A 25476-nucleotide genomic window follows, 5' to 3' on the forward strand; every position below is an offset into this window, starting at 1 on the left:
CACACACACACACACACACACACACACACACACACACACACACACACCAAGAAAAAAAAAGAAAGGAAGGAAACTTTTGTACCAAAAGTAAAATTCTGAGAGAATTTGCAGATGACCTCTGTGATCAGATACAGGTATAGAGAATCTATCAAGAACTTCTATAGTTTAATAAGAAGATGCAACAAATAAAAATGCTCAACTGCCTACAAAGATATCTCTCGAAGATAAATCATAAGTCAATAATAAGAACACAAAATAGTTATTAGTAACTGAGAAATGTATTAAAGCCGTTTATATTTCATTTTTAATAAAATAAAACTGGTTTGGAGATTTCAAAGTTATACTCAAAACTATTACTAGGTATTATACTGCATCTCTAGGAACTAGCAAAACTAACTGCCTTATAAAGAGAATACACTGCCATCTTGTTCATCTGCCCAAACCTAAAACTTAGTATGTAATGGTGGTTCTCATTTTCTCATTTTAGAATTCCCTGCTTATATGTTTCTTTTGGGCTTTTTGAGACAGGGTATCTCTGTATAACCCTGGCTATCCTGAAACTATAGACCAAGCTGATCTCTCAAACTCATGAGATCCACCTGTCCCTGCCTCCCAAGTGCTGGGATTACAGGCATGCACTACCGCCACCTGGCTTTGGAGCTCCACAAGGAGAGCAACAGAACCAAAAAATCTGGGCAAAGGAGTCTTTTCTAAGACTGATACTCCAACCAAGGACCATGTATGGAGATAACCTAGAACCCCTGCTCAGATTTAGCCCATGGCAGCTCAGTGTACAAGTGTGTTCCCTAGTAATGGGAACAGGGACTGCCTCTGACATGAACTCAGTGACTGGCTCTTTGATCACCTCCCCCTGAGGGAAGAGCAGCCTTCCCAGGCCACAGAGGAAGACAATACAACCAAATCCAGATGAAACCTGATAAGCTAGGGTCAGATGGAAGGGGAGGAGGACCTACCCTATCAGTGGACTGGGGGAGGGTCATGGGAGGGTATGAGGAAGGGCTACATCTGGGATACAAAGAGAGTAACTTGTAATAAATAAAAAATATGTATATTAGGAGGTGAGATTTGACAAATAAAACTTCATTTTGGAAATTATAAAAAAAATTCTTAAGGCTTAGTTATTTTATGTATGAGTATTTTGCCTGCATTTCTGTATTTATACCATATACATGGCTGGTGCCCATGCAGGTCAGAATAAAGTGGGAGATTCCCTTCTCTCTAGCCCCATCTTTTTTAGAATTTTTAAATTAATTAATCAATCGATTGATTGATTTCAAGAAAAGGTCTCATTATATAGTCCAAGCTCAAAATCCTCCTCTCTTGGCCTCCCTCAACAAGTTTTAGAACCAAAGGTGGCACCATCCATGCCCACCCATCATATATGTTTTTTTAAATGACAACATCCATTAAGAGAAGGCTGCTAAAGATTTAGACTTGTTTGATAAATTATATATGTATTTTTACGCAAGTTTTAAGCACCTGAGAAGGAAGAGTAGAGAAACACAAGAAGGCAGAAGCATACTCCTGGGGTGTAAGAGCTTTGTGCCTCTTCACCTGGGGAACTTCATACTGGCTTGACTAAGCACACTTGTAGAAATCAGAAAATGATGAGACCTTCAAAGTGGCTGGTTACTCTCTGCAGTGCTGAATCATTTCCTGGTTTGTCTGCTGCCCTCAGATGAGTCAGTGTAACTGAGCATACAACATATAGCTTAACTCATCCGCACCTACTAATGGTCTCGAATGCACAACAGTGTGACTTCAAATAATGTGGGAAATGTTAGCCACTGGTAATGATGTGGTGATGATGATGGAAGATTCCTTAGGGATCAAGACAAACAGCTCAAGGAGAAAAGCCAATGTCTAGAGAAAACACCTTTGAAACTGCAACGTGGATAATGTGGGTATCTTTAGTTAAGACACAATATTGTCACACAGAATCCAGGAATGAGGATCTTAAGACTGAAAATCAAGTCGCAATACTGTCACCAATATATTGTGACATCAGTCATTTCATCCAGATAGTAACTCACAGGCCTGTTACAGATCTAAACCGTGATGTCCTTTACATAACCACTCTGTAATATGAGACAAAACTGCTTCATCCCTTTAAAATAGTTTTCTTCCTACGAAGATCCCTTTGTATAGTGTAGAAATGGGGAAAGGGTGCCACTACATTGACTTTTACCACAAATTGCCATTTTCCACCGGGTCACTGGGCAGAATTCACATTGAAGCTGTCGTCCTGCATACCATCGTCCATTAAAAAGAGAAAAAGCTGCTTGACAGTCTTCTTCCCTTGGAAGCAAAAATCAAAGGGTATGCTTTATAGTAACTCTCATAAGTACAACAAACCTATTCTGATTTAGCCCTCTTGTCCATTTACTGGAGGACTACCAAGCTCAATTTTGGATTGCCTACGTAGTCCCCAGAGCATTCAGGTGCCCACAGCCTAGTTCATTCAGAGACCTATCAACCCTCTAAAAGGTTTTGCTGCATGGAAATTGGCTAGAGTTAAAGCTTCTTAATCTGCAAGATTTGAAAATTAAATATGCAAAAGTGTTTCCCCTTGTTAGAACCCATGCTTTCTCAGCTAGGACTGCTATTCTTAGTACAATAGCTAATTGAAGTCATTAGCCATAGCACTTCTTAAATGTCAGTACATACAGGGATAATATAGGACTACATACTAGCTGGTCAAATGCATACTCATTTGGAGCTTTAATTCCTTGTAACTTAGATTGGTATTTTCTACTCTCTATTCTAATTAGCCCTTTTCACTTTGTATTTTAATTATGAAGATTATTCAATATATATTTTACATTTATAACATATATATAACCATATTATAAAAGAATCAAAACCCTGTAAGTATACAAAGAATGAAATAAAAGTTTGGTTTTTTTTTTTTCAAATCCTTCCTTTTGGTGAGCTCTTCATATTGATATTTTGAAAAGTATTATGCATAGGAAAGCTACATTTTTAGTGGCATCAAAGAAACAATACAATAACTACAATGAGACATGAAGACAAGTGCATGTTCACAATACTTACGACTGGTACTGAACATAAACATTGCCCCTCAGATGAGGTTCCAAGTTACAGCTGACCTAAGGAACAAATAATGCCGTCACAAAAAAAAAAAAAAAAAAGTTTTCAAAAGAAGCAAACCACCAAATGCATTTTGTCCAGACAAATACTCCCTCAAAGCATCTAAGATAGGCCAGCACATTTTCCTATCAATTCAAAGCATATCTAAGCACCTAATAACATTTGCAGACCTCAACTGCCTCATCTCTATCGATCTTCGCTGTTTTTTAAACCTGTTATGTATAAAATGTTTCATAGATACATAAAAATCGAATTCAGGGGTTGGAGAGATGGCTCAGCAGTTAAGAGCACTTGTTTTGTGCGTGTGTGTGTGTGTGTGTGTATCTGTTTTGAATATATATGTATATGTATACTTTAGTAGACACATGTATACATATAGTCATACATATATTATGTGGCAGAAAATACATCATACTCATAAATATATACTAACCAAAATGGGATATAAAACAATTACATATACAGACAATCTTCTTCCCTTGAAAGCAAAAATATGTATACTGATTCTGGTGTATCTGGATATATAGCCAGCATATAGCCTCCTGTGGGCCATGAGTTGATAGTTATGAATATGGCCAAACATAAAAAAAAAATCACAAACTTAGTTAAAATATTGAGTTTTTTTCTATTTTTTTTTTTTTTTTTTTTTTTTGGTGGTGGTGGTGATGTTTTTGTTTTGGTTTTTGTTTTCTTAAACTTGATTGTAGTTCTCAGGCATTAACTCTGTAAATGACATATGTCACAATGTCAAAAGTCTGAGTACACCTGCTAGTATTACTTTGTACTTTTAAAATTCTTATACTTTTTTTCTGAGATAGGGTCTCTAGATAATCCTGGCTATCCTGAAACTTACCATGCAGACCAGGCTGGCCTCGAACTCACAGATCCACCTGCCTCTACCTCCTAAGTACTGGGATCAAAGGAGAACGCCAACATGCCTGGCTCTAAAGTTTTTATATAGATGGTATTCTTTATTCTTTTTCAAGGCTTTAATACAAGCTTGACGACTCAACTGCTCTATCCTAGACATATCTATAAACCATCACATTTCTGTATCTGCCCATGACTATCCCCAATCCTTCCAATCTCCCATTCACAAAGCCATCTCTGTAGGTGTGAGGCTCTCTCTAGTGTGCATAAACAGAAGAAGCATGCTCATTTATAGGATTCCACTTTACTAGGCTGTGCACAAACTGCTCTCAGAAGTAGCTTTACGAATGTATTTCTCCTACTCATTCTTGATAGTAGTAGAATTTAGGCGGATGTGGTAGTGCATGCCTTTAATCCTAGGTAGAGGCAGGTGGGTCTCTGTGAGTTTCAGGCCAACCTGGTGTACAAATCGAGTCCAGGACAGCCAGGGCTACAAAGAGAAACCGTGTCTTGAAAAAAATACAAAACTAAACAGTAGAATTTATTCCATGTAGGTGTGAATAATATCTCATTTTCATATGTTTTTCCTAGTATAAATAGGGTTAAAGAATCGATCATTGCCTTCAAAAATGACAAATTTGATTTGTATAAAATGACATGTAAAAAGATCTTTAAATATTCCTACTAGTGTTGAGCTTTTATCTTCAAAATGAAGCTATTCAGTTTTGCCTCAGGGTGTTATTATTAGAACAACCAAAGGCAGATAGGATCTTACTCAATCTGTAATGCCATCTTTAGAAAGAAGACTAAAGGGCCTTGGGAATCCATGTCAACCATGCGTAGGGACTTTTAAAATTATATAATACAGTCAGGATTGGTGGCACATGTCTAAAATCCCGGTAATAGGGAGGCTGAGGCAGGAGGACTACTACAAGTTCCAGGCCAGCCTGAGCTGCCTTAAAATACAAAATATTGCAGCACTTTTGCCCAGCATGTACAAGACCCTAGGTTCAATCCTCAGAACTACGTAGTGACAATAATAATTTAGTCCTATGGTTTCCAAAGAACTACTGATTTTCCATAGTGAATTTGATGTTCTGACAATTTCTGTACCACAAATTTACTAAAGAGCTTTTCAATCATAAGATAGGATAAACATACTAAAAGATAAACAAGAAAGAGGACCTGGGGTAAGATGATCAATCCTCAGTTAGAAAGACAAATGGGATGGACATTGGATGTAGGAGAAAACAAGTAACAGGACAGGAGCCTACCAGAGAGGGCCTCTGAAAGACTCTACCTAGCAGTGTGCCAAAACAGATACTGAGAACTTCGGCAGAGTGCAGGGAATCATATGAAAGAAGGGGGAGTTAGTATGACCTGGAGAGGACATGAGTTCCACAAGGACCAAATATTATCTGGGCACAAGGGGTCTTTTCTTAGACTGTTTTTCCAACCAAGGACCATGTACGGATATAACCTAGAACCCCTGCTTGGGTGTAGCCCATGGTACCTCACTATCCAAGTGGGTTCTTCTAGTAAGGGAAACAGGGACTGTTTCTGACAGGAACTCAGTGGCTGGCTCTTTGACCTTCCCCATCCCCTGAGGGAGAAGCAGCCCTGCTAGGCCACAGAGGAGGACTTTGCAGCCAATCTGAAGATACCTGATAAACCAGGTTCAGATGAAAGGGGAGGAAGACCTCCCCTATCAGTGGACTTGAAAAGGGGCAGGGAGGAGATGAGGGAGGGAGGGTGGGATTGGGAGGGAATGAGGGAGTGGGATAAAGCTGGGGTACAGAGTTAATAAATGGTAACTAATATTAAAAAAAAATTAAAAGAGCTTTTCATTTAATAACTGCCAATATGATTAGCATGAGCCTTATCATCCTATTTGCTTTCTAGAAAAAAAAATGTTGTGGTGAATGGAAGCAACCTGCTACAGGTAATAATGCAACTTCCACGAACCTCCCTGAAAGCCTCATCCCTATCCTACTATGCTGGGGATAGAACCCAGGGATTTTTGCATGCTAGGAAAGCACCCTACGACTAAGCTGCCAATCTAAAGTTCTGAAAACAGTTTCACTGTTGCCACTCCAAAGAAGCATCAGGATCCACGGGCCCTCTGAGGGAAAACACTGATATAAGCCAGTGTCACTTGAGATTAGGAAGAGGCACAGAGAGGTAAAGGGACATCAGAGAGGCAAACCAGACCGCCTCCTTGGCTGGTGCTTGCTTCCATGTGGAACAATGCAGACGTAACTACATGCTGACACTTCAGCGCTTATCCTTTGCTCTGAGTAGTGACAAGGGAAAGGCACATGTCACAAAAATAAAAAGTTTGAAAAATCTTTAATTCGTTTTACACTTATTTGTTTGTGTGTGCATGTCATGCTCACATCACAGTATGTATATGCAGGTCTGAGGACAGTTTGCAAGAGTTAGTTCTTTCCTTCCACCATGAGGGTCCTGGAAACTGAATTCAAGTTGTCAGGCTTAGTGGCAAGTGTCTTTAATCACCGAGTCATCTTGCCAGCCCAAGAGGAAACCAAATTTTTACTTCTTTTTTTATTTAAAAATTTGTCTATTTATTTGTTGGGGGTTTTTTTATGCAGGGTTTATTTATGTTTATGGTCTTATGAGGCAGGGTATCTGTGTTACCCTGGCTGTCCTAGACTTCACTCTATAGGACAAGCTAGCATTGATATCTGCCTGCCTCTGTCTCCTGAGTGCTGCCATGAAAGATGTACACCACCACCACCCAGCTTTAAATTTTAAAATTTTAGAAAGAGCTTACATCCCTCCCCATTGAATCCCCTTTCTAGATTCTCCTCTATCTCTTTATAACACTTTGTTCTATTTCCCCTTCTTTGGGAAACAAATTTTAAAGAATGTGTTTTATCTTTTACTTTTGTTGTTGTTTTTGAGACAGGGTTTCTCTGTGTGGCCTTGGCTGTCTTGGACTCACTTTGTAGACCTTTGTAGGCCTCAAACTCACAGAGATCCACCTGCCTCTGCCTCCCAGAGTGCTGGGATTACACCTGCACCATGAAGGCCTGCACCATCAAGTCCCACCACTAAAGAATGTACTTTAAATCTGGAAAGCAGATTGTAATCTCATATTTCTTAAATATCCATGGTGCTCAATTATTCTAACTGTATACTTTCACTTCTGACAGCAAAAATAGATAGATAGATAGATAGATAGATAGATAGATAGATAGATAGATAGATAGATAAAACAACCCTACAGCTTTATTCCTACTTTTCTCCAAAATAAGGGATATTTCCCTTGTCCTAATATAACAAAGTCATTCAGGTTCAGATATGATCAAATCACAGATACACGGTGAATGCTTATATGTTAGCAGCTACTCAGTGAGTCCCTGGAATGAAGGGTCACTTTTCACTTACTCAGTGATTGAAATTGAGTGGCATGGTTGTGGGTGAAGCACTGAAAGAGGGAGCAGCTAAGTGAAGGCTGAGATGGCTAGGTAAAGCAGGCCTGCCGATAAACTCCTGGGAAGAGCTGTTGCACAAAGGCACTGTATAAGAGTACTTTCCAACTCAGGCTCCAGCATTCAGAAAACATGCTAACACCTACTTATGATTTCCTGTGGCAGCTACATGGCAGTGCCCAGAGTGGGGAGTGAAAAGGAAGAGAATCAAGTACTGTTTACCAAGTGCTAGCATGCTCAGTCTCAGGTCACGCATATACTGGCACATGACTCTACCCAGGTGAACAGCCTGAGCCCTAGCTCTGCCCCTGTATGCTCTGTTTCAGGAGGTGTGTCAGGCCCCTTCCCAGCCTGTGCGCACCTTAAACTGAATCACTTTCCCCACGTTCTTGAACTCGGGTAGGACATCATGATAGAAGTCTAGGAACTGCTGGTAGGTCTCCTCTTCACTGTACTCCAGGCTTGAGTCAGGGTCATAGTCATCCCTCCTGCACTGCTCCATTCCAAATGTTGTAAACATGCTCTTAATCAGCAAGGTGGGACTGGATGTGGGGAAGTTGTGTTTACGTGAACACCTGCAGAACAAACAAAAGCAAAGTCATTTGTCCGATAACTAAAAAATCATACATTACAAGCTTACCATAAACTCCTATGAGATCAAGACTCAAGTAACACGGTTGTTTAGACTTAACTGTATGATACTGAACACTGCTTAGATGTCCAGTTACAGCATACAAGGAAACTGTCCTAAAACTGGTTTCTCATTGAAATACAGGATTTGGAATGGTTTCCAAGGTCACATGCCATTCAGTAGCCTTTGAACACATTCAGAAAGATTTCTCCATGTTGAACCATCAGGAAAAGGCCCAATCGTGTGCCAGAATAAAATGATAAGACTAAGATGCTACATGTGATGAGACTCAGAAAGGTGAGAAATAGCTATATAACTTCACTTCTATACAAACTTCAAAGGATTTATAGTAATCTGGACCACTGAGATGGCCCAGAGGGTAAAAGCACTTGTTGCAGGAGCCTCTTGATCCGGATCTGATCCCTGGATCTCCTGACCACCCCCTTCCCTCTCCTACATACACACAAGAAGAAGAAGAAGAAGAATTAATAAAATTAAGTTTTTAAGCTGGGCATGGCAGTGGACTCTCAGGAAGCAGATGCACTGTGAGTTCTAGGCCTGCATTATCTACAAAGCAAGTTCCAGGCCAGCCAGTGTTACAAGGTCAGACAGAACCCCAAAAATAGATAGACAGAGAGAAAATTTTCAAGTTCTATTTTAAAGAGACAATAGAGTAATATAAAATTTTCTAGCTACTCAAGTATTGTCATTTTATCTATGTATGGCATTTGAAAGTTTCATGAACTTTTTATTTTTCCCACTTTGATCCTTACTAACCTGATGGAGCCGATGGTACTGGTACTTCCTCACTTTGCAAAGTGTGATGGTTAGTGCTGTCATTTTGACAGAATCTAGATTCACCCGAGAAAGGAGTCTTAACGAGAGATTGTCTAGACCAAGGTTATCCTTTGGGAATGTCTTTCAGGAATTAATTGCCTTGGTACTTTAATTGAGGTAGGAAAACCCACCTTAATTATGAATGGGACTATTCCCTGAGCAGGAGATCCTGGAGATCTTGAGCTATATAAAACGGAGAGGTCAAACTGAGCAGAGGCACGCATGCATTCAAATCTGTTCTTGACTTTGACAGTGATAGAACCAGCTGCTTCAAGCACCTCCTACCTTGGCTTCCTGAACAACGATAGACTGTAACCCTGGAACTGTAATCCAAGTAAATCCTTTCTCCTTTAAATTGCTGGGTATTTTAACACAGTAACAAAAAATAGAATCCAAAATACAAAGGCAGCTGAACTCTAAAAAATCTAAATAAGTATATCTTCCCAAGTCATGTGATTGAGAAGAGGCAGACCCTAGAACTTTGGGTTAATCATGTGGTCATAATATGGTATAATAAATATAACTTCTTATTCACTGAAGGTACATAATAACTGCGGAAAACAATTTCTTCTCATGGTCTAAAGTGGACCAAGGTTAAGCTGACTATGCTATTCCAGACTAAATGTTTTTAGGAAAATCATATATATGAGTTCACTTTTTTATTTACTCCTTTCTCCTGAAGTACAGTGGTGGGAAGGACGATACAGTTCAAACTCCTAAATAAAATTTCCCTGGTTAGGGTTCTAATTAAAAATCAGTAAGACAAGATTTTTAAGGGAAAGAAAAACTCAGGAGGAAAATTTAAAAAGTGGGGAGCACTACAGGGGCAAGAGGGGTAAAATGGGCCTGGCCTGGACAATGGCCTTCCTGGTCTACATAGTGATGTCTAGGCCACTCAGGACTATGGTGAAAACAAAGTTGTAATTAAGGTGTCTCTGTAGCCTAGCGCCCAATTACTGTTGCTCTCAATCTTAGCCAGAGAAACTTCTTTTTGTAACGGACAGTGGTGAATAACTGGCCAAAGTGTTGGGAATAAGTGCCTATTGAATGCTCAGCTCTAAACTACTCCAAAGCCCAGGAAACATCACAGATGGACTGAAAAAATGTTAAGAGCTGGGTGTTGGAAACGAATGTTGTGAAACCCTGTTTTCTGGACACAAGATGACCATTCCATTCATGAACTCAAAGCATCTATGGTTACCTTTGCAAGATGTAGTAGTTTGAATGAGAATGGATCCCATAAGCTAATATATGTGTGTGTCTAGTCCCTGGTTGGTAGACTGTTTAGGGAATGATTACAAGGTGTGGCCTTGCTGCAGGAGGTGTGTCACTGGGGATAAGCTTTGAAGTTTCAAAAGCTCACATCAGCCCCTCCCCTTCCCTATGGCCTCTGGATCAGGATGTAAAGCTCTCAGCTACTGCTCCAGCAGCAGGTCTGTCTGCAACCCACCATGATGATAATGGAGTTAACCCTCTGAAACTGCAAGAATTTCAATTAGGTGCTTTCTTTTATAAGAGTTGCCTTGGTCGTGTCTCTTCACAACAATCGAACAGTAACATAAGACATAAAACTGCATACAATCAAGCCCATCAACATGGATAGGGAGGAGGTACTAAAGGCCTTGCCCTTGGCAGCCAACAGCTGCTAGAGATGGGGGACTTCAGGGGTGTTACCACTGGTAAGTTGCCAATGATCCAGTAAATAACCTCATACCCATGCACATACAAGCAACAGTAATTAAACTCAGCTATTTAAAAAAGAAAATACATTAAAACAGGAGGATGTATTGGGAAGAAGGGATCCAGAGAGAGTGGGAGAAGGATAAGAGTGTAATGGAGGTGTAATGGAGGTGAATATGATCAAAATACATTATAGACATGTGTGAAATTGTGAAAAAAAATTATATATATATATTATATCTCCATAAAGTTTAACAAACAAAAGCAAGCATCCAAAAAAATGCTTAGGTTAAGGAAGTGTTTCTCTGTCTGGCATGGTATTTACATGTCTATAATCCTGGCTACTCAGGAGAGAGAGACAGGAAGATGACAAGTTCCAGTTCAGCCTGGATATAGACTAAGACCTAAAGTAGAGAGAAACACACACAGAGAGAAAGAGCACAAGTACACAACTAAAGTGTTTCTCTTAGAGAAGAGAGAGGAAAAAAACAGCATAAATGAGCAATGGAAGTGTTTCTCTGGCATCCGACCAGCCTTAACATAGATGACCTAGCTGTGTTATTTGGAGTAAGTGAGCTGGCCTTCTCACAAAAAGGAAACAGAAGAGTGTATTTTTTCCGAAAAGACAGCTTTGGGTTTCAAAACCACTAAGTCCATGCAATGTTATGCCACAACTCATTACTTGAACAATGCAAATAGCCAAGTTGTTACACTTTGATTGTGATTGTAAAGTCTCATATGCCTATGACAATGGTAAGAAATTTGACTACAATTGACCAATGGATTCTGAGACCTGACAGGCCACTCCCTTTTCCACAAGAAACTTTCCAAAATTCATAAAACTGTTTCATATACCCAGCCTTCTCTCAATATCCAACAAGAGAATCCTGAATCTAGCTTCCTCAGGTATTAAATTTCAAGGAAGTGTTAGAGACAACTCATAAATAGGAGCAGCTGGAAAACCTTAAAGGTGGCTTGGTTCAATTACCCATGCAATTGTGAACTAAAATTGTGGTTCATTTAGCTCTGGAAGGTTATCTGTATGTGGATCTCCCATGTCACGGCGTAAGTGTGAAAGTCAGAGGACCACTAGTATGAGTCTGTTATCTCCTTTTCACCGTGTAGATCCAGGGATGGAATTCATGTCACCAAGATTTGCAGTCGGCACCTTTACCCACTGAGCCATCTCACTGGCTCTTAAGCAAATCATGTTTTACCATTTCTTCTTGAGATTAAATTTTCTTTAGAAAAATGTTTCTAAGGTGTTGGCATAATGTTCTTGTGGACTGTGTACAGTTTACCCTTGTTCATTCCCTACCCCACTATCTGTTTTCAGTCTGGACACTGCATTGTGATGTATATTCTAAGCATCACCTGCCTCAAGTTTCTGTAAGCATGCTACCATTTGTTCTCTGTATTGACAAGAAAAGCCACCTAGTCAATGCTGAGCAATAGGGAATAAGGTGGGACATCCTGGTCTGGTTAGGGGAGGAGAAAGGAAAGGAAGTAGAGGTTGCAGCCCTGAGGAGAGGACTGGGAAACATCAGGAGAGATGAACTGGATCTTGGATATGATTAAAAAGCAAATATAATGTGGAAATCTAAATGGGAGGGAGCTATACTACTTTGGAGGTTTAGGGTGGAATAACTATTGTACAACATTGTGTCCTAGGCTAATTAAATAAATTCTAGTCTCTCTGTGTGGTTATTTGGGTATATAGCTGGTTCAGGAGTAACCACTACTGTACTAAAATATAAATCAATATTAAATACTAATAGTCATTCAACACTAAACATACCAAAGGAAAGGTAGCCTCCTTCCTTCAGTTCCCCAGTTCCTTGTAAGAAGCCTTTCTATTACCTTACCAGATTCTGAGTCCTTTCACAGATATTCTGGTCATCTACAATTTCAGCCATCAAATCCATAAGGTGTTACGTATTATACATCAATACCAGGGCACATCAGAGGTAGCTGAAAGCACCTCAAATTGGAATGACTCTAGTAGCTACAGTTCTGATTTGCTCAATGTGAGATGAGTCATGATTTTGTTTAGCCTTTTCCTTTTTTACCTGAATCTATTATGAACCCAGGGTTGAGAACTACTATTCTCTTTAAATTTTTAAAAAGATTTCATTCTTAATTACATGTACTTGTGTATGTGTGCGGTCAGGTATGCATCAGTACAGGTGCTTGCAGAAGTAAGAGAACAGTGTCAGTTCTCCTAGAGCTGCCTGATATGGAGGCTGGGAACTGAACTCAGGTCCTCAGGAAAGGAGCACATGCTCTTAACTGCCAGGTCATCTTTCCAACCTAAAACTATTCTTGAAAAAAATAAAAACTAAGCTGGGCATGGTGGCACACAACTGTAATCTCAGCAGCTGTGAGGGGTTGGCAGGAGGATCAGTAGTCCAAAACTAGCCTGGGATACATTGAGTTCATATCCAGCCGGGGCTCCATGAGACTGTCTCAAGAAAGCAAATGATTACTGGGTATGGTGGCATATACTTTTACTCTCAGCATTCAGGAGGCAAAGGGAGATGGATCTCTATGAGTTCCAAGCCTGCTACACAGTAAGGTCTCAAACAAAAAGAAAAGAGAAAGAGAAAAACAAAGATTCAGATGATACCTTCTTGTCTACAGAATGAGTAAATAGTAATGAGACTGCCTTGGTCAGATTCGCTTACTGTTAGGAAGTATTTGCTTATTTTGACTTATACACAGTCATACTGTAAAACGTCATCAATACCTGGCATACAGTAGGTTTCAATTATTTGCTAAATGACTGAAAACAGCAATGCTGTTTTCATGTATCTTTAAAAAGAAAAAAAAAAAGGTAAGAGGGCAGAAAGACATATCAAAAAATGGCAACAGTAACAATATAAATGAAGAATAAAAGTGATAAAATTCATGAGCCATGCAGCCAGCCCAATGTGTTCTCCATGTTCTCCTCAACCTTGAAGTCTCCTCAAAAATGTGGGATTATGTTTCATGTTAAGTTTTACAGATGAAGGAATTAAGATATTAGAGAGTTTAAGTACATTTTCCTACTGGCCACAAAAACCTAAGGGCTCTCTTCCTAAGTCTGAACATACTGACTGACAACAGTGAATTAAGAGCCTATTCCTCTCATTGCTACAATACTGTCTTTCATAAAGGTCCCTATACCCATGCCAAATTGGAAAAGATTACTTAGAGCACAGGTTTGCCCTGGGAAAGATACTTCTGGCTATTCTAATCACTTCTACCATGTAATTTCCCCCATCCAAGTTGTCCTCCTGTTGTGGTGTGAGCATGGAACAAACCAAGAAGCAAATGGTTTTCCTTAAGTCTCACTGGGAATACAAACCACACTTAAGGGCAGACCCATACCCAGCAGTAGATGGCCAAAACAAAACAAACTCAATGGTATTTTGGGAGGCTGTTTGGGTTTCTTTTTTGTTGCTGTTATTGTTGTTCTTGCTTTTCTGTCTCACAATACTTTGGGCACTTTTCTTTTAACCTTACAGGTCTTTTGCTCATATAGTATGGTTTCTGATTTTGTGTTTATGGGATTTCTGTGTGTGAGAATGTGTGTGTGTCTACATCTATATCTGTATGTGGGTTTTTTGTTTTTTTGTTTTTTTTTTTTTTTTTTTTTTTTGGTTTGTTTCTTTGTTTTGTCCCATTCTGGTCTGTTTTGATTTTAGTTTTTGTAAAAGCCTGTTTGTTTTCTAATGAGAAAGAGAAAGAAAGGGTAAAGATTCTGGTGGGTAGGGAGGGTCTAGGAGGAGTTTGGAGAAGGAAAACCATGATCAGAATATATTATATGAAAAAATATACCTTCAATTTGAAAAAAAAAAAAAAACAAAGGTCTTCCTAAGGCTATGGAATGAATGCAAAGGATCCATTCAGTTAAGCCATTTGGTGAGCAGGGCAAGGGAACACCAAATAACTGATGGTGAACATTTTAGACTGAGGCCTATGCCTCTTCCAAAACCCCAATACTCTCTATCATTTCATTCTGACACAAAGCAAAAACCATTACCTATCTCCAAATCTGCAAGCTCCTGTTTTACTGTAGAATGGACAATTGGCTCGATCTTTCTCCAGTACTCTTATATCCGTGGGCGGTTCTGGGTTCTGCCAGGTGCCAACAGTTTCCAACTGTTAAAAATAACCATGACTTTACTGGTGATGTCAAAGCTCATGAAAGACTGTTTCTCCAAATAGTCAAATATTTTAATCAGAACAAAACCATTTTCATATATAGACATGCATAGTTAAATTACAATACAGAATCAAAAGCTAATAGGCAATTGTTTGGAAACATGAGTTGTATTTTCTCTTGGCTCCCAGTCATTTTCCTTGATTAGGGGTCACTTAGTGTTACCAGATGCAGTCACGAAGGTCTTCTTTCTATCCATCTATTCTGAAAAGGGGCCATGGATGTTGGGAGCCAGCAGAAAGAAGTACAATTTACTCTGAATCAAGGTGGTCAACCAACCATTTGGGGCCAGTAGTGTGTGATGTCACTAACACACATTTTAAAGACTTGCTACAAGCATAGCCCATGGGGTGATTTAATGCCACCATCAATTATTGTCTGTAGTTATAGAACTGAAGGGTTACAAAAGTGATTCCAAGATTCTGAAATAATCAAAATCACCTACCACAAAAACCATATTATTTGAACTATTATTTCTATTGAAATATCAAATGATCTCAAAATCTTTTTAAGGCAAAGGCAGCTTAGGCTGGCCTCAGACTTGTGCTCATTCTCCTGCTCCAGCCTCCCCAGGGCTAGGATGACTGCAACAAGCTACCTCTATCTATCTCAAAGTCTTAATGAAAGGTTTTGGAAATACCTCATTTTCAGCCTGATCCAGCATCTTCTGCACGGCTTCCTATAAGTGGTGCAAACATAGGACTAATGAAAACCAGGATGTCAGGTAAGTCACGTCTGGTTTTTCTAGTTATGAACCTCATACATGACAACACACACATGAACACATATACAAAAGGCTTCTGATTCTGATTTCCTTTCTAAGCATATATCTTCTAAAACAGCTTCCCAAGGATATATAGCTTAGAATTTTTATTCAAATACAAAATTTGAATAGAACACATTGTAAATATTTAAGTCATAATAGCTTTAGTAACATAATTTGTACAAAAATACCATGTTCTAGCTTTTGAGATACTAATGACTACTTTTTATTTTAAAGTTAGGTTAAATATCACAAACATTTAACAGAAGCAAAAACGTGACATGATGAGTAGTAGTTAGTATTTAGGAGAAATTTCAAACCTTCAGTAAGATACAGGAAGTCCAACAAGATAGCCATAGGTCTTCAACTAATTTGTTTTAAACACATACAAAGTTAGGTTCCTTAACGCCTGAAAACCAGACATATGACTATTACCTGCTTACTTGGTAAGTCTGCCTGGTCCCGGCAACTTAAAAGTCATTTTAACAGCCAGGCAAGGTGGCAAATGCCTTTAATCCCAGCACTTGGGAAACAGAAGCAGGCAGATCTCTGTGAGTTTGAGGACAGCCTGGTCTATAGACAGAGTTCCAGGACAGCCAGGGCTGTTACACAGAAAGACTCTGTCTCGATAAAAACAAAAACGAAACCAAACCAAAAAAAAAAAAAAAAGTCTTAATGTGATCAAAACAGGTTCTTTTGGATTTGGTTTTGTTTGGGAGTTGGAGATCAAACTCAAGGTTTCACTTTTACCATTAAGCTATATCCCATGGCCCAAACAGGACTCTTGATCTTCTCCATATACCCCATCACCCAACCTAAATAGCTTCAGTACCTGGTGCTGCCATTTTCCCATTGTTTTAAAACAAACAAAAAAAACCCAAACACCTAAAAACATGACTGCAAGTCCCCTTTCTTTCTTCATCTCATACAGTTTGCCAGATAGAGTCCTGTTAACTGTGTTGCTTATCTGTTTGAAGGTCTGCCTTCATCCAAACCACTATTATCACCTACATGGCAATTGTTCATCCAATTTCCTCTCTGGCTCCTGTTCTTCTTAGAAAATTAGGATGCTTTGTTGGTGATAACATTACTAACAAGATGAAGTCATTCCTTGTTTAAATATTCACATTAGAGTATGGTAAATAAAACCAAACTCTTTAAAGCTAAGAGACCTTAAAGCTAAATCCTCCTGACTCCACCTCCTTCAGAAAATCCTACCAGCGTGCACCACCACAACCTGGGCTCACAGACTGAACCAGCAAGCATGGAGCCTGCATGGATCTGCACCATGTCCTCTGTTATATGTTATGGCTGTATTCTTGTGGGACTCCTAACAGTATCTGACTCTTTTGCCTGCTCTTGAGACTCTTTTTCTCCTGATGGGTTGCCTTGTCCAACCTCGATATGAAGGCTTTCACCTTGTTTTAATATACCTTATTTTGTTCTGTTTGGCTGTGAGCCTGTTCTTTTCTGAGGAGGAAATGGAGGGGGAGTGGATCTGAGAGAAAGGGGATGTAGGGGTTAGTTTGGAGGAGTGGACAAAGGAGAAACTGGTCAGGATGTATTGTATAAGACAGGAACCTATTTTCAATTATGCTCTGCCCCTTCTGATCCTCCCTACTTTCTCCCATGCTCTTGTGCTCTCTAAGTGTCAGGTACCACCAGGTCCTTTCCTCCCAATATTGCTACACTTAGATGCTAATTATCTCAAACATTATTTTTTCGGAGATTTCCTTGGCCAGGTAATCCAAATAAGTATCCTGATCCCCATTATTCTATCAAACAGTTCTCCTTCATCTCTTCATGGAATTTAACTTTATCTTATTGTCTGATCTGTTTTTGTTGACTTAATCTCTGCCCCTATCATCCAGAAAAGTCACTCAGGGAGAGCTGAGGCTGTGTGCTTTTCACTGCTTTGTCTCTGTCCACTAGTGAGAAGCCAAGCACATAAAAGAAACATATATCTCATATTCCTTTATATATGCTTAGGATGGATTTCATTTTACTCACTTCGTCCTAAGCAGACTCCCTTTAAAACAAAAGCTTTTAGAAGAAGCCTTAGCTTTTGCCTGGTCCCTAAAAGTTAAAGAGTATTCTACTATTAAAACAGAAATTGATTCATCAACGAGAAGCATGACAATCCAGACAATTTTTGTGCCCCTAACACCCACATCTAGATATTGCCTCAGCTACAAGGCAGTGCTCAAAAAAGGGGGGGGGGGGGGGGAACCTGCATTGGAGCTGCCGCCTGACACACAAAACTGATTGCAGAGACTGCTGGCACCTTCCATGACTAGAATGTCAACACTTACATCTCTCCTCATTATAAGATTATTGACTATGGAATGTCATGCCATTCAAATTTAGCGATGCTAAAGGAAAAAAAAAAAAGAATATCCTCAGTAATCAGTCAAGGCAAGATGAGCTGTGTATGTTATATTTGAAATATATACACCATTGAGGACCAGCAGCAAAACAAAGCAATCCTTTAAAAATAATCCCAGAAAATGTACAGGAAATATACATATACATTACAGAATTTCTTTTTTAAAGCAATGGTGAGGATTATTAAGGAAAGGTTTTAATACAGATTTAAGCATAAGCATTAAGAGACAGAGAGAGACATATAAGAAAAGGAGAGTAGCATTTGTCCTAGAGTGGGCACAAGTTTCTCAAAGAGAAGGTTCCCTAGAATTTCTTAAATGACTGGCATTTGCTCTGACAATGAAGTTAGATAGGACACCAGGATTTAATAACAAAACTATTTAATTCCTTAATGTCTGTTAAACTAACTCTTGCTGAGATGTCATTAGCTCTTATCACTTATGAATTAAGCATGGAAACTTTACGATGCTATTCTTCTGTGAAGAACTCAACACATATACAACAGAACCATAGAAAAGTAACACTTGCTACAGAGTGGTACAGAGTATAAAGCAGGGCCAGCTGCCTGGTTTACAGAATTTTTTTGCTAGAACACAGACACATCCATTCATATACATACCATCTATGTCTGCTTTAGGGTACACTGGCAGAGATGGATGTCCACAAAAGCCATACAGACATCACATCCTAAAATATTATCTGCCCCTTAAGGAAGATGTTTACCCATCTTATTTATAGAAGGTAAGGTACCTTGCAAAGCTATCTGCCATTGCACGACCCAAAGAAGAGAACCATATGGAAACTAGTCTATCATATTTCTAACAAAAACTGATTTCTTCCAAATGAACAGAACACGAGCAAAAAATAAAATCAAACACAAGCCCTGACATGCCCACTGCTGACTCCGCAAACCTTTTACATGCACACGTGCATACTAAGAAGATACGCAGGGCTCTATCCTCCTATGACAGAAGTCACCTCTCTTTCTCTCTTCTCCTGTTGTTTCTGCTCCTCTTCCTCTTGCTCTCTTCTCTGCTGTTCTTCCCATTCTGCCTTTAATTTTCTCTTTAAAGGAAAAAGAAAAAGTATTTTTTTACTCACTCTTAAAAATATATAACCTACACAGTAAATATTTAAAATGCTTTAGAAACATGGATCATTGGAAAAAGAGACAATAATCAGAGTTTTTTTGTTTTGTTTTGTTTTAATCTTAACATTTGTAGCTCTTTTTGTTTATATAATGCAAGGCCTTATTATACATGCCTGGCAAAAGCTCTGTAACTGAACTATATCCCCAACAAGAAAAACAACTCTTTTTAAAAGAGAATTCTATTGGTGGTTAAAAGTCCCTGTGAATATATGTACACATATGTAAAAGATACATGCAGATGCCAAAAAAGAGTGTGGAATCCCTCAGAATTCATATGCGGGTGCTGGGAACAGAACCCAGGTCCTCTGGAAGAGGAGCAAGTGCTCTTAACCACTGAGCCATCTCTCCAGCCCCATAACAAACAACTCTGGTATTATTATTATTATTATTATTATTATTATTATTATTATTATTATTATTTACATTTAATGTACTTGATGTGCACTGCTATTTTGCCTGCATATATGTGTGTGTACCAAAAATATGTCTGGTGCCTTGAAGGCCAGAAGAAGGCATCAGACTACCTAGACTGGAGTTACTGATGGTTGTGAGCCACCATGAGGGTGCTGGGAATCAAATCCAAGTCATTTAGAAGATGGCTCTTAATTTCTGAGCCATCATCTCTCCTGAAAAATAGCTCTTAATGAAACTTACTTCAGTTAAGCACTTGTTCAATGAACTGGCTATTTAATGTCCTACCTCTTGTTCTTCTTTCCGCTTTCGAGCTGCCTCTTCTTTTTTCTTCTTTGCCCTGAATTCTTCTTGTGCCTTCTCTTCTCTCAGTAGCCATTCTTCATGTAATCTTTGCCTGTTAATATAATGATGTAGTCAGTAAAAACAAAAAGGAATTGACCTAGAACATATGAAAGACAGGGAAGCAAAATACAAAATGAAAATGTAGATATTTTCTATAAAGCAGTGAAACTGTGAGTACGGCTTTTGGAAAAGCAACTATCTTCCTGAACAGCTACAATTACTACTTCTAGCTTTCATAAGCATTTGTGGCTGTGACATCTTTTCTTTAGACCTAACACTAATTTTCATCTCATGCAAACATTTCAAAGCAACAGCTAAGTGAATTTTCACATTCACAAAGCATTATCCTTCCTAATATAAACATTCTTTTCCCACCAACATCACTACTTCCTCCATGTCCTCTTCTTTTGGTTTTTTGAGACAGGGTTTCTCTGTGTACCCCTGGCATTCCTAAAACTCACTCTATACGCCCTGCTCTCCTGAAATTCAGAGATTCACCTGCCTTTGCCTCCACAGTGCTGTGATTAAAGTCATGGGCCACACCTGGCTGAATGTACATTTACTAATATAATTTTATAACTTCTTTCCATCTTTTTTAAAAAAAACTTTTATTTTATTTGTATGTGAATGAATACCTGCCGGCACATACACATGGGTATCATGTGCGTGCCTGATGGCCAGAAGAGGCCAAAAGAGGAATGGAATGGGAGTTACAGACAACTGTGAGTCGCCAAGTGGATGCTGAGAAACAAACCTGGATTATCTGAAACAGCAAAATAAGTGTTCAGATTCAATGAGCCTTCTTTCCAGCATCCCTAAAACATTTGTTTTAAAGACATACCCACAACTCACAACATGACTTTCTCCCAGCAGTTTCAGTGTTTGAAGGCAAATCACAGGAATCCCCTGACTCGATGGAATAGAAACTGAAAGGCTACAGAGAAAGATGGCAGGGTTGTTTTTTTGTTTTTGTTTTTTTCTTAAATACACAGAATACCCAGGTGGTACATGCCTACCATTTGGAAAGCTGAGATAGTACTACAAGTTTTAGGCTAATTTGAGCCTACAAAGCAAAACCCTACCCCAAAATAACAACGTACAAACAACAACCCCCCCACACACACATGTAATATTACCTTAAATCGATAAGTCCTAGACATCCAATAGCACAAGCTTCTCATCTAAAATCTTCATTGTCAATTTGACCAGATTTGGAATCACCTAGGAAACACTAACTCTGGGCATGTCTGTTGAGGAAGTTTCCAGGAGTATTAACCGAGGAGAGAGGACTTTTCTTACCCTAAATGAACCCACCTTGTGGACTGGGGTTCCTGGCTGAATAATAAGGGGAAAGGGAAAAAGGAAGCTGAGCACTCACTCCCTGACTAAAGAGGCAATTGGAGCAGCTGCTTCTCATTCCTGTTATTACAGCAGGAATACATTCCCCACTCTGATGAACTACAGAGGACTATAAATTGTGAATAAAGAATTATGCTACATCCATACAACATATACTATAGTGTCATTAGAATTAGGTCTTTATGTCAACAGTAAATATACATGTTTATTTACCAATTAGCAAAAGCAATAAAACACCAAAAAACAACAAAAATAGGTATGGTGGCACATGCCAGCAATTCCAGCATTTGGAAGGTTAAGACAGGAGCTCTTAAGTTAGAGACCAGCCTGGACTTCTCAAAAAAGAAAGAGAAAGAGAGAGAAAGAAAAAAAAATCTAATTTTAGCCTGTCAGCTAGAAATTTCATTTATAAAAGGTTATTTTCCAAGACCTATTTTTTATAAGATTTTATGCAAAATGCCTTTACTACTTGGTAAAGATGGATAATAAGTGTTTCAGTTAGTACTGACCTCTCTTCCTCCCTCTGCCTTTCTTCCTCTAATTGTTTTTCTTCAGTAACAGTATCTTCCTCCTCCTCTTTCTGTGGCAATTCTGTAGAAATACAAATGTTTATTAAATTAAGTCTCACAATCCTTGGTCAATTATTCATGAAAAATATATAAATCTTTAATCTTTACGATTAAGGTTAAAAAAGAAAAACTAAAATAATGGGTAGTAGTTCAAGCCTTTGATCCCAGAACTCAGGAGGCAGAAAAAAATGGATCTCTGAATTTGAGAACAGCCTGGTCTATACAGTAAATCCTAGGACAGCCAAGGCTATAGATCCCATCTCAAAAAAATTAAAATGTCTTAAAAAGAATAGTAGTTGTAAGCTACAACATGGGTGCTGGGAATGGAACCTGCACCCTCTGGATGACCAGCCACTGTTTTGTTTTTTTTTTGTTTTTTTTTTAATTTATTTTGGTTTTTCAAGACAAGGTTTCTCTCTGTAGCCCTAGCTGTCCTGGAGCTCTCTGTGGAGTCTAGACTGGCCTTGAACGCAGAGATCCACCTGCCTCTGCTTCCCCAGTACTGGAATCAAAGGTGTGCTCCACCACACCACCGAGTGAACCAGTGTAATAACAATACACATAACATGGCTGTGCAAAGGTTTCAGAAAAAACAGAAAGGGGAGAAAAGGAAAGGAGGGAGAAAAGAAAGGAGGGAGGGAGAGAGAAAAGGAGTGCTTGCAAATATTTAACAATCTGGCAAATTTGTATGAAGCAGTCATAAATATTTTTGCATCCTATTTTTTTAACTTTGTGTACATTGTAATATTTTCAAAAGAAAAACATGGTAAAATAGTTTTAATAGAATAAAGCTTTACATCTTCTATTCCAAATTAAATTTGAAGGTGTTAAAAGAAAGCAGTGACAGAGACACGTGGGAGAAGACAAATGAAGTGAGCTTAAGAAATTTTAACAGATCATCTTCAGCCTTAAAGGCAAAGGATCTTTGTCATCAATAACAACAGTTTACCATTATTTTCCTTTTCAACCTGATGTTACATTCTGTCTCTCCTGGACTAGTTCTCAAGTCTAAGCACAGTCTCTGTGGTATGATGACTGGCAGCCATCTTAACCTAGTACTGCTGTGTGATTTCAACCCTCTTGCCTGCATTTATCATTCTATAAATGTCATTTACTTGATCATTTTATAAACGTCTTTTTAAACTTTTATAAATCTAACACATAAATATCGGGTCCTTTCATGGGCAAGCCAAATGACACGGTGGCTAGCTGCACAGATGAAAGCTTTACAAAACCTCAAGTTTGGACTGAAAATAGAGGGAGCAGTCGAATGGGCTGGGAATGTAGCTCAGTTGGTAAGAGTGTTTGCCTAGCATGCATGAAATAATCAAAAGCTACCTGGCATGGTGGCTGCACTCCTATAAACCCCAACACTGCTTAGAGAGAGGCAGGAGGATCAGAAGTTCAGAGTCCTCCTTGGCTACATTAGGGGAAATTAAAGCCTGGGCCTGTTTGAGGCCCATATCGGGGAGGAGGAGGGGTCGGTCAGGAGTAAAAGGAGCAATTTCATACCCAGAACAGAGAAAGCCTCTACTACCTGCATCTCTCAATCGAGCGAGCTCCTGCCGCCGTTTCTTCCGTTTCTCTTTCTTCAGGAGAGCCCTGTACTTCTTATGGCTGGAAGATTAAAAAGGACACACTCGGCATGGGCGGCTGCACACAGGGGCTCTGCACCCTCCGCTCCCAGTCCACCAAGGGCAGCGCTAGGAAGCGGAGGCAGCGGGCGGGCTTCCCACGCTGAAATCAGGCCTCTTGGCAGTCACTCCGTCCTCCCATCCCCGACTTCTTCCAAACCTCTATCCGCTCCCCTCCTGCCTCCCTGAACCCACGACTGCCGGGGAGAGCCAGGGATTCTGGCCATGAGCAGATTAATACTGGTCCTGGTCACCCCAACTCAGGGATTTCCAGCTGCGCTTTACCTCAGTTTCTCTGGAAACGCAGTAGATCCCAGCTCCGCCATGTCGCAGCCGTCTCCTATTCAACAGCAAGCTCTGAGCTGACGCAGACTCACAAATGAAGAGCTTTGTCGCCCACTTGACGCAGTCACCAAGACGGGACCAAAACGGAAGGGAGGGGGTTTCCTCGGGCAGCTAGTCAGCCAGACACCGTGGCTTGCTCACCGAAGCTGCCTCCGGAGCTCTTCCGTGCCTTCTGGCCGCTTTAGCACCTCCCCTTGTCCTCTGCGCCATCAAGCGGTTCCGGAACTGAAGGAAGTCCTAGCCCCGCTTCCACCCCGCCCCCTCAACTCACAATCTAAATCCAACCCCCAACTCACAGCCAAACTTTGGGCAGAGTGCAAGGAGTCTTGTGGAAGGAGGGGGATAGAAGGACACAGAGGGGACCAGAGGCCCACAAGACCAACGAAGCTAAAAAACCTGAATCCAGGCGAGTCCTGCAGAGACTGATGCACCAACGGAGGACCATGCATGGAGAAAACCTAGACCCTGCTCAGATGTAGCCTATTGGCAGCTCAGTCTCCATGTGGGCCTCCAAGTGAGGGGAGCAAGGGCTGTCTCTGCCATGAACTCGATTGCCTGCTCTTTGATCACTTGTCACTGGCGATGTGGCCTTGCTAGGCTACAGAGGAAGAGGATCCAGGCAAGTCCTGATGAGACTTGATAAACTATGGGCAGATGGCAGAGGAGGAGAATTCTCCTTTTGGTGTACTCCAGGAAGGAGATAGGGGGAAAGGGAGAGAGAGGGTGGAACTGGGAAGGGCTGAGGGAGGAGGCTTCAATCGGGATATATAATGAATAAATTGTGAAAAAAAATAAAATAAAATTTAAAAAATAAAATAAAAATGTTTTAAATGCATTAAAATATATATACACATGCAATGAGGAAATGTCAAACTATAGCAGCATCCAGGGTTATTTGTATTCGTGGTAAATTGTATTTTGCGATGTAAAGAATTAAAAGATTTAACTAGCAGTACAAGATAGTTCACAGCTGTAATCCAATACTTTTAGCATTTAAGAAACTGAGGCAAGAGATCAATCAACCTTGGCTATTAAGAGAGTTCATGGCTAACCTGAGCTACCTGAAACCGTGTTTTTAAAAGGGAGACCAGAAAAATGTAATGCTGAATCACAGTAATCTAGGTGAGGTTGTTGTACCTAGTTCGCGAGACCCCAAAAGACCACGGACCACACCAGGAGTCAGAAATCGTCTGCAAAAGCAAAGAGCCTTTATTTCGGGCTTAAACTCAGACTCCCACCATGAACTGACACAGCAGTCAGAGGCCAGGAGCCCCTAGCCTAGAAAGAAGCTGATTTTTATAGGGTTTTTAGAAAGGGGAAGGGGCTTCCAGACTTGGCAGTTACATGATTGGGTGAGATTTAGCAACAGTAGGTTTGTTATATAATAATTGGCTAAAGGCAAGTTGGAATAACTATTTTAGTAACCACAAGGAAAACATGTAATTGTTTTAGAAACCACAAGGACAACCGTCATTTCGACCTGTTTCCTGACTGACTGGTGTCAGGGTGGGCGCACTGTGTCTTCTGGAATGTTATGGTTTCCTGCAAGTACAAACACATTTCTCAGGTTCTGGGGGTCAGAGCTAAGTCAATTACAAGATGGAGTCTAGTTACCAAAATGGAGTCTGATGTGCTCAGATTCTTCAAGGTATGATGTGTAACTCAACTGAAAAAATTAAAATAGGGCCAGCAGATGGTTAAAGAGG

At 39.8% G+C, this 25476-nt stretch overlaps 1 protein-coding gene across 1 annotated transcript in view; it reads right to left on the minus strand.

The window, feature by feature from the left end:
• Zrsr2 (zinc finger CCCH-type, RNA binding motif and serine/arginine rich 2) overlaps positions 1 to 23986 on the minus strand; it is a 27414-nt gene extending 3428 nt beyond the window's left edge. The window contains exons 1-10 of the mRNA XM_055615710.1: positions 23711 to 23986; positions 23329 to 23408; positions 21732 to 21813; positions 19807 to 19915; positions 18936 to 19022; positions 15450 to 15488; positions 14630 to 14748; positions 7819 to 8032; positions 3076 to 3131; positions 2210 to 2319 (exon numbers count right to left, since the gene is read on the minus strand). Coding sequence (XP_055471685.1) covers positions 2210 to 2319; positions 3076 to 3131; positions 7819 to 8032; positions 14630 to 14748; positions 15450 to 15488; positions 18936 to 19022; positions 19807 to 19915; positions 21732 to 21813; positions 23329 to 23408; positions 23711 to 23751 — 937 coding nt within the window. The 5' untranslated portion in view covers positions 23752 to 23986. The remainder of the gene's footprint in view (positions 1 to 2209; positions 2320 to 3075; positions 3132 to 7818; positions 8033 to 14629; positions 14749 to 15449; positions 15489 to 18935; positions 19023 to 19806; positions 19916 to 21731; positions 21814 to 23328; positions 23409 to 23710) is intronic.
• Positions 23987 to 25476: the final 1490 nt, after the last annotated feature.

This window comes from Psammomys obesus, unplaced genomic scaffold (genome assembly GCF_907164565.1).
Source record: "Psammomys obesus unplaced genomic scaffold, mPsaObe1.curated_primary_1811, whole genome shotgun sequence".
In the NCBI taxonomy this organism is placed as follows: Eukaryota; Metazoa; Chordata; class Mammalia; order Rodentia; family Muridae; genus Psammomys; species Psammomys obesus.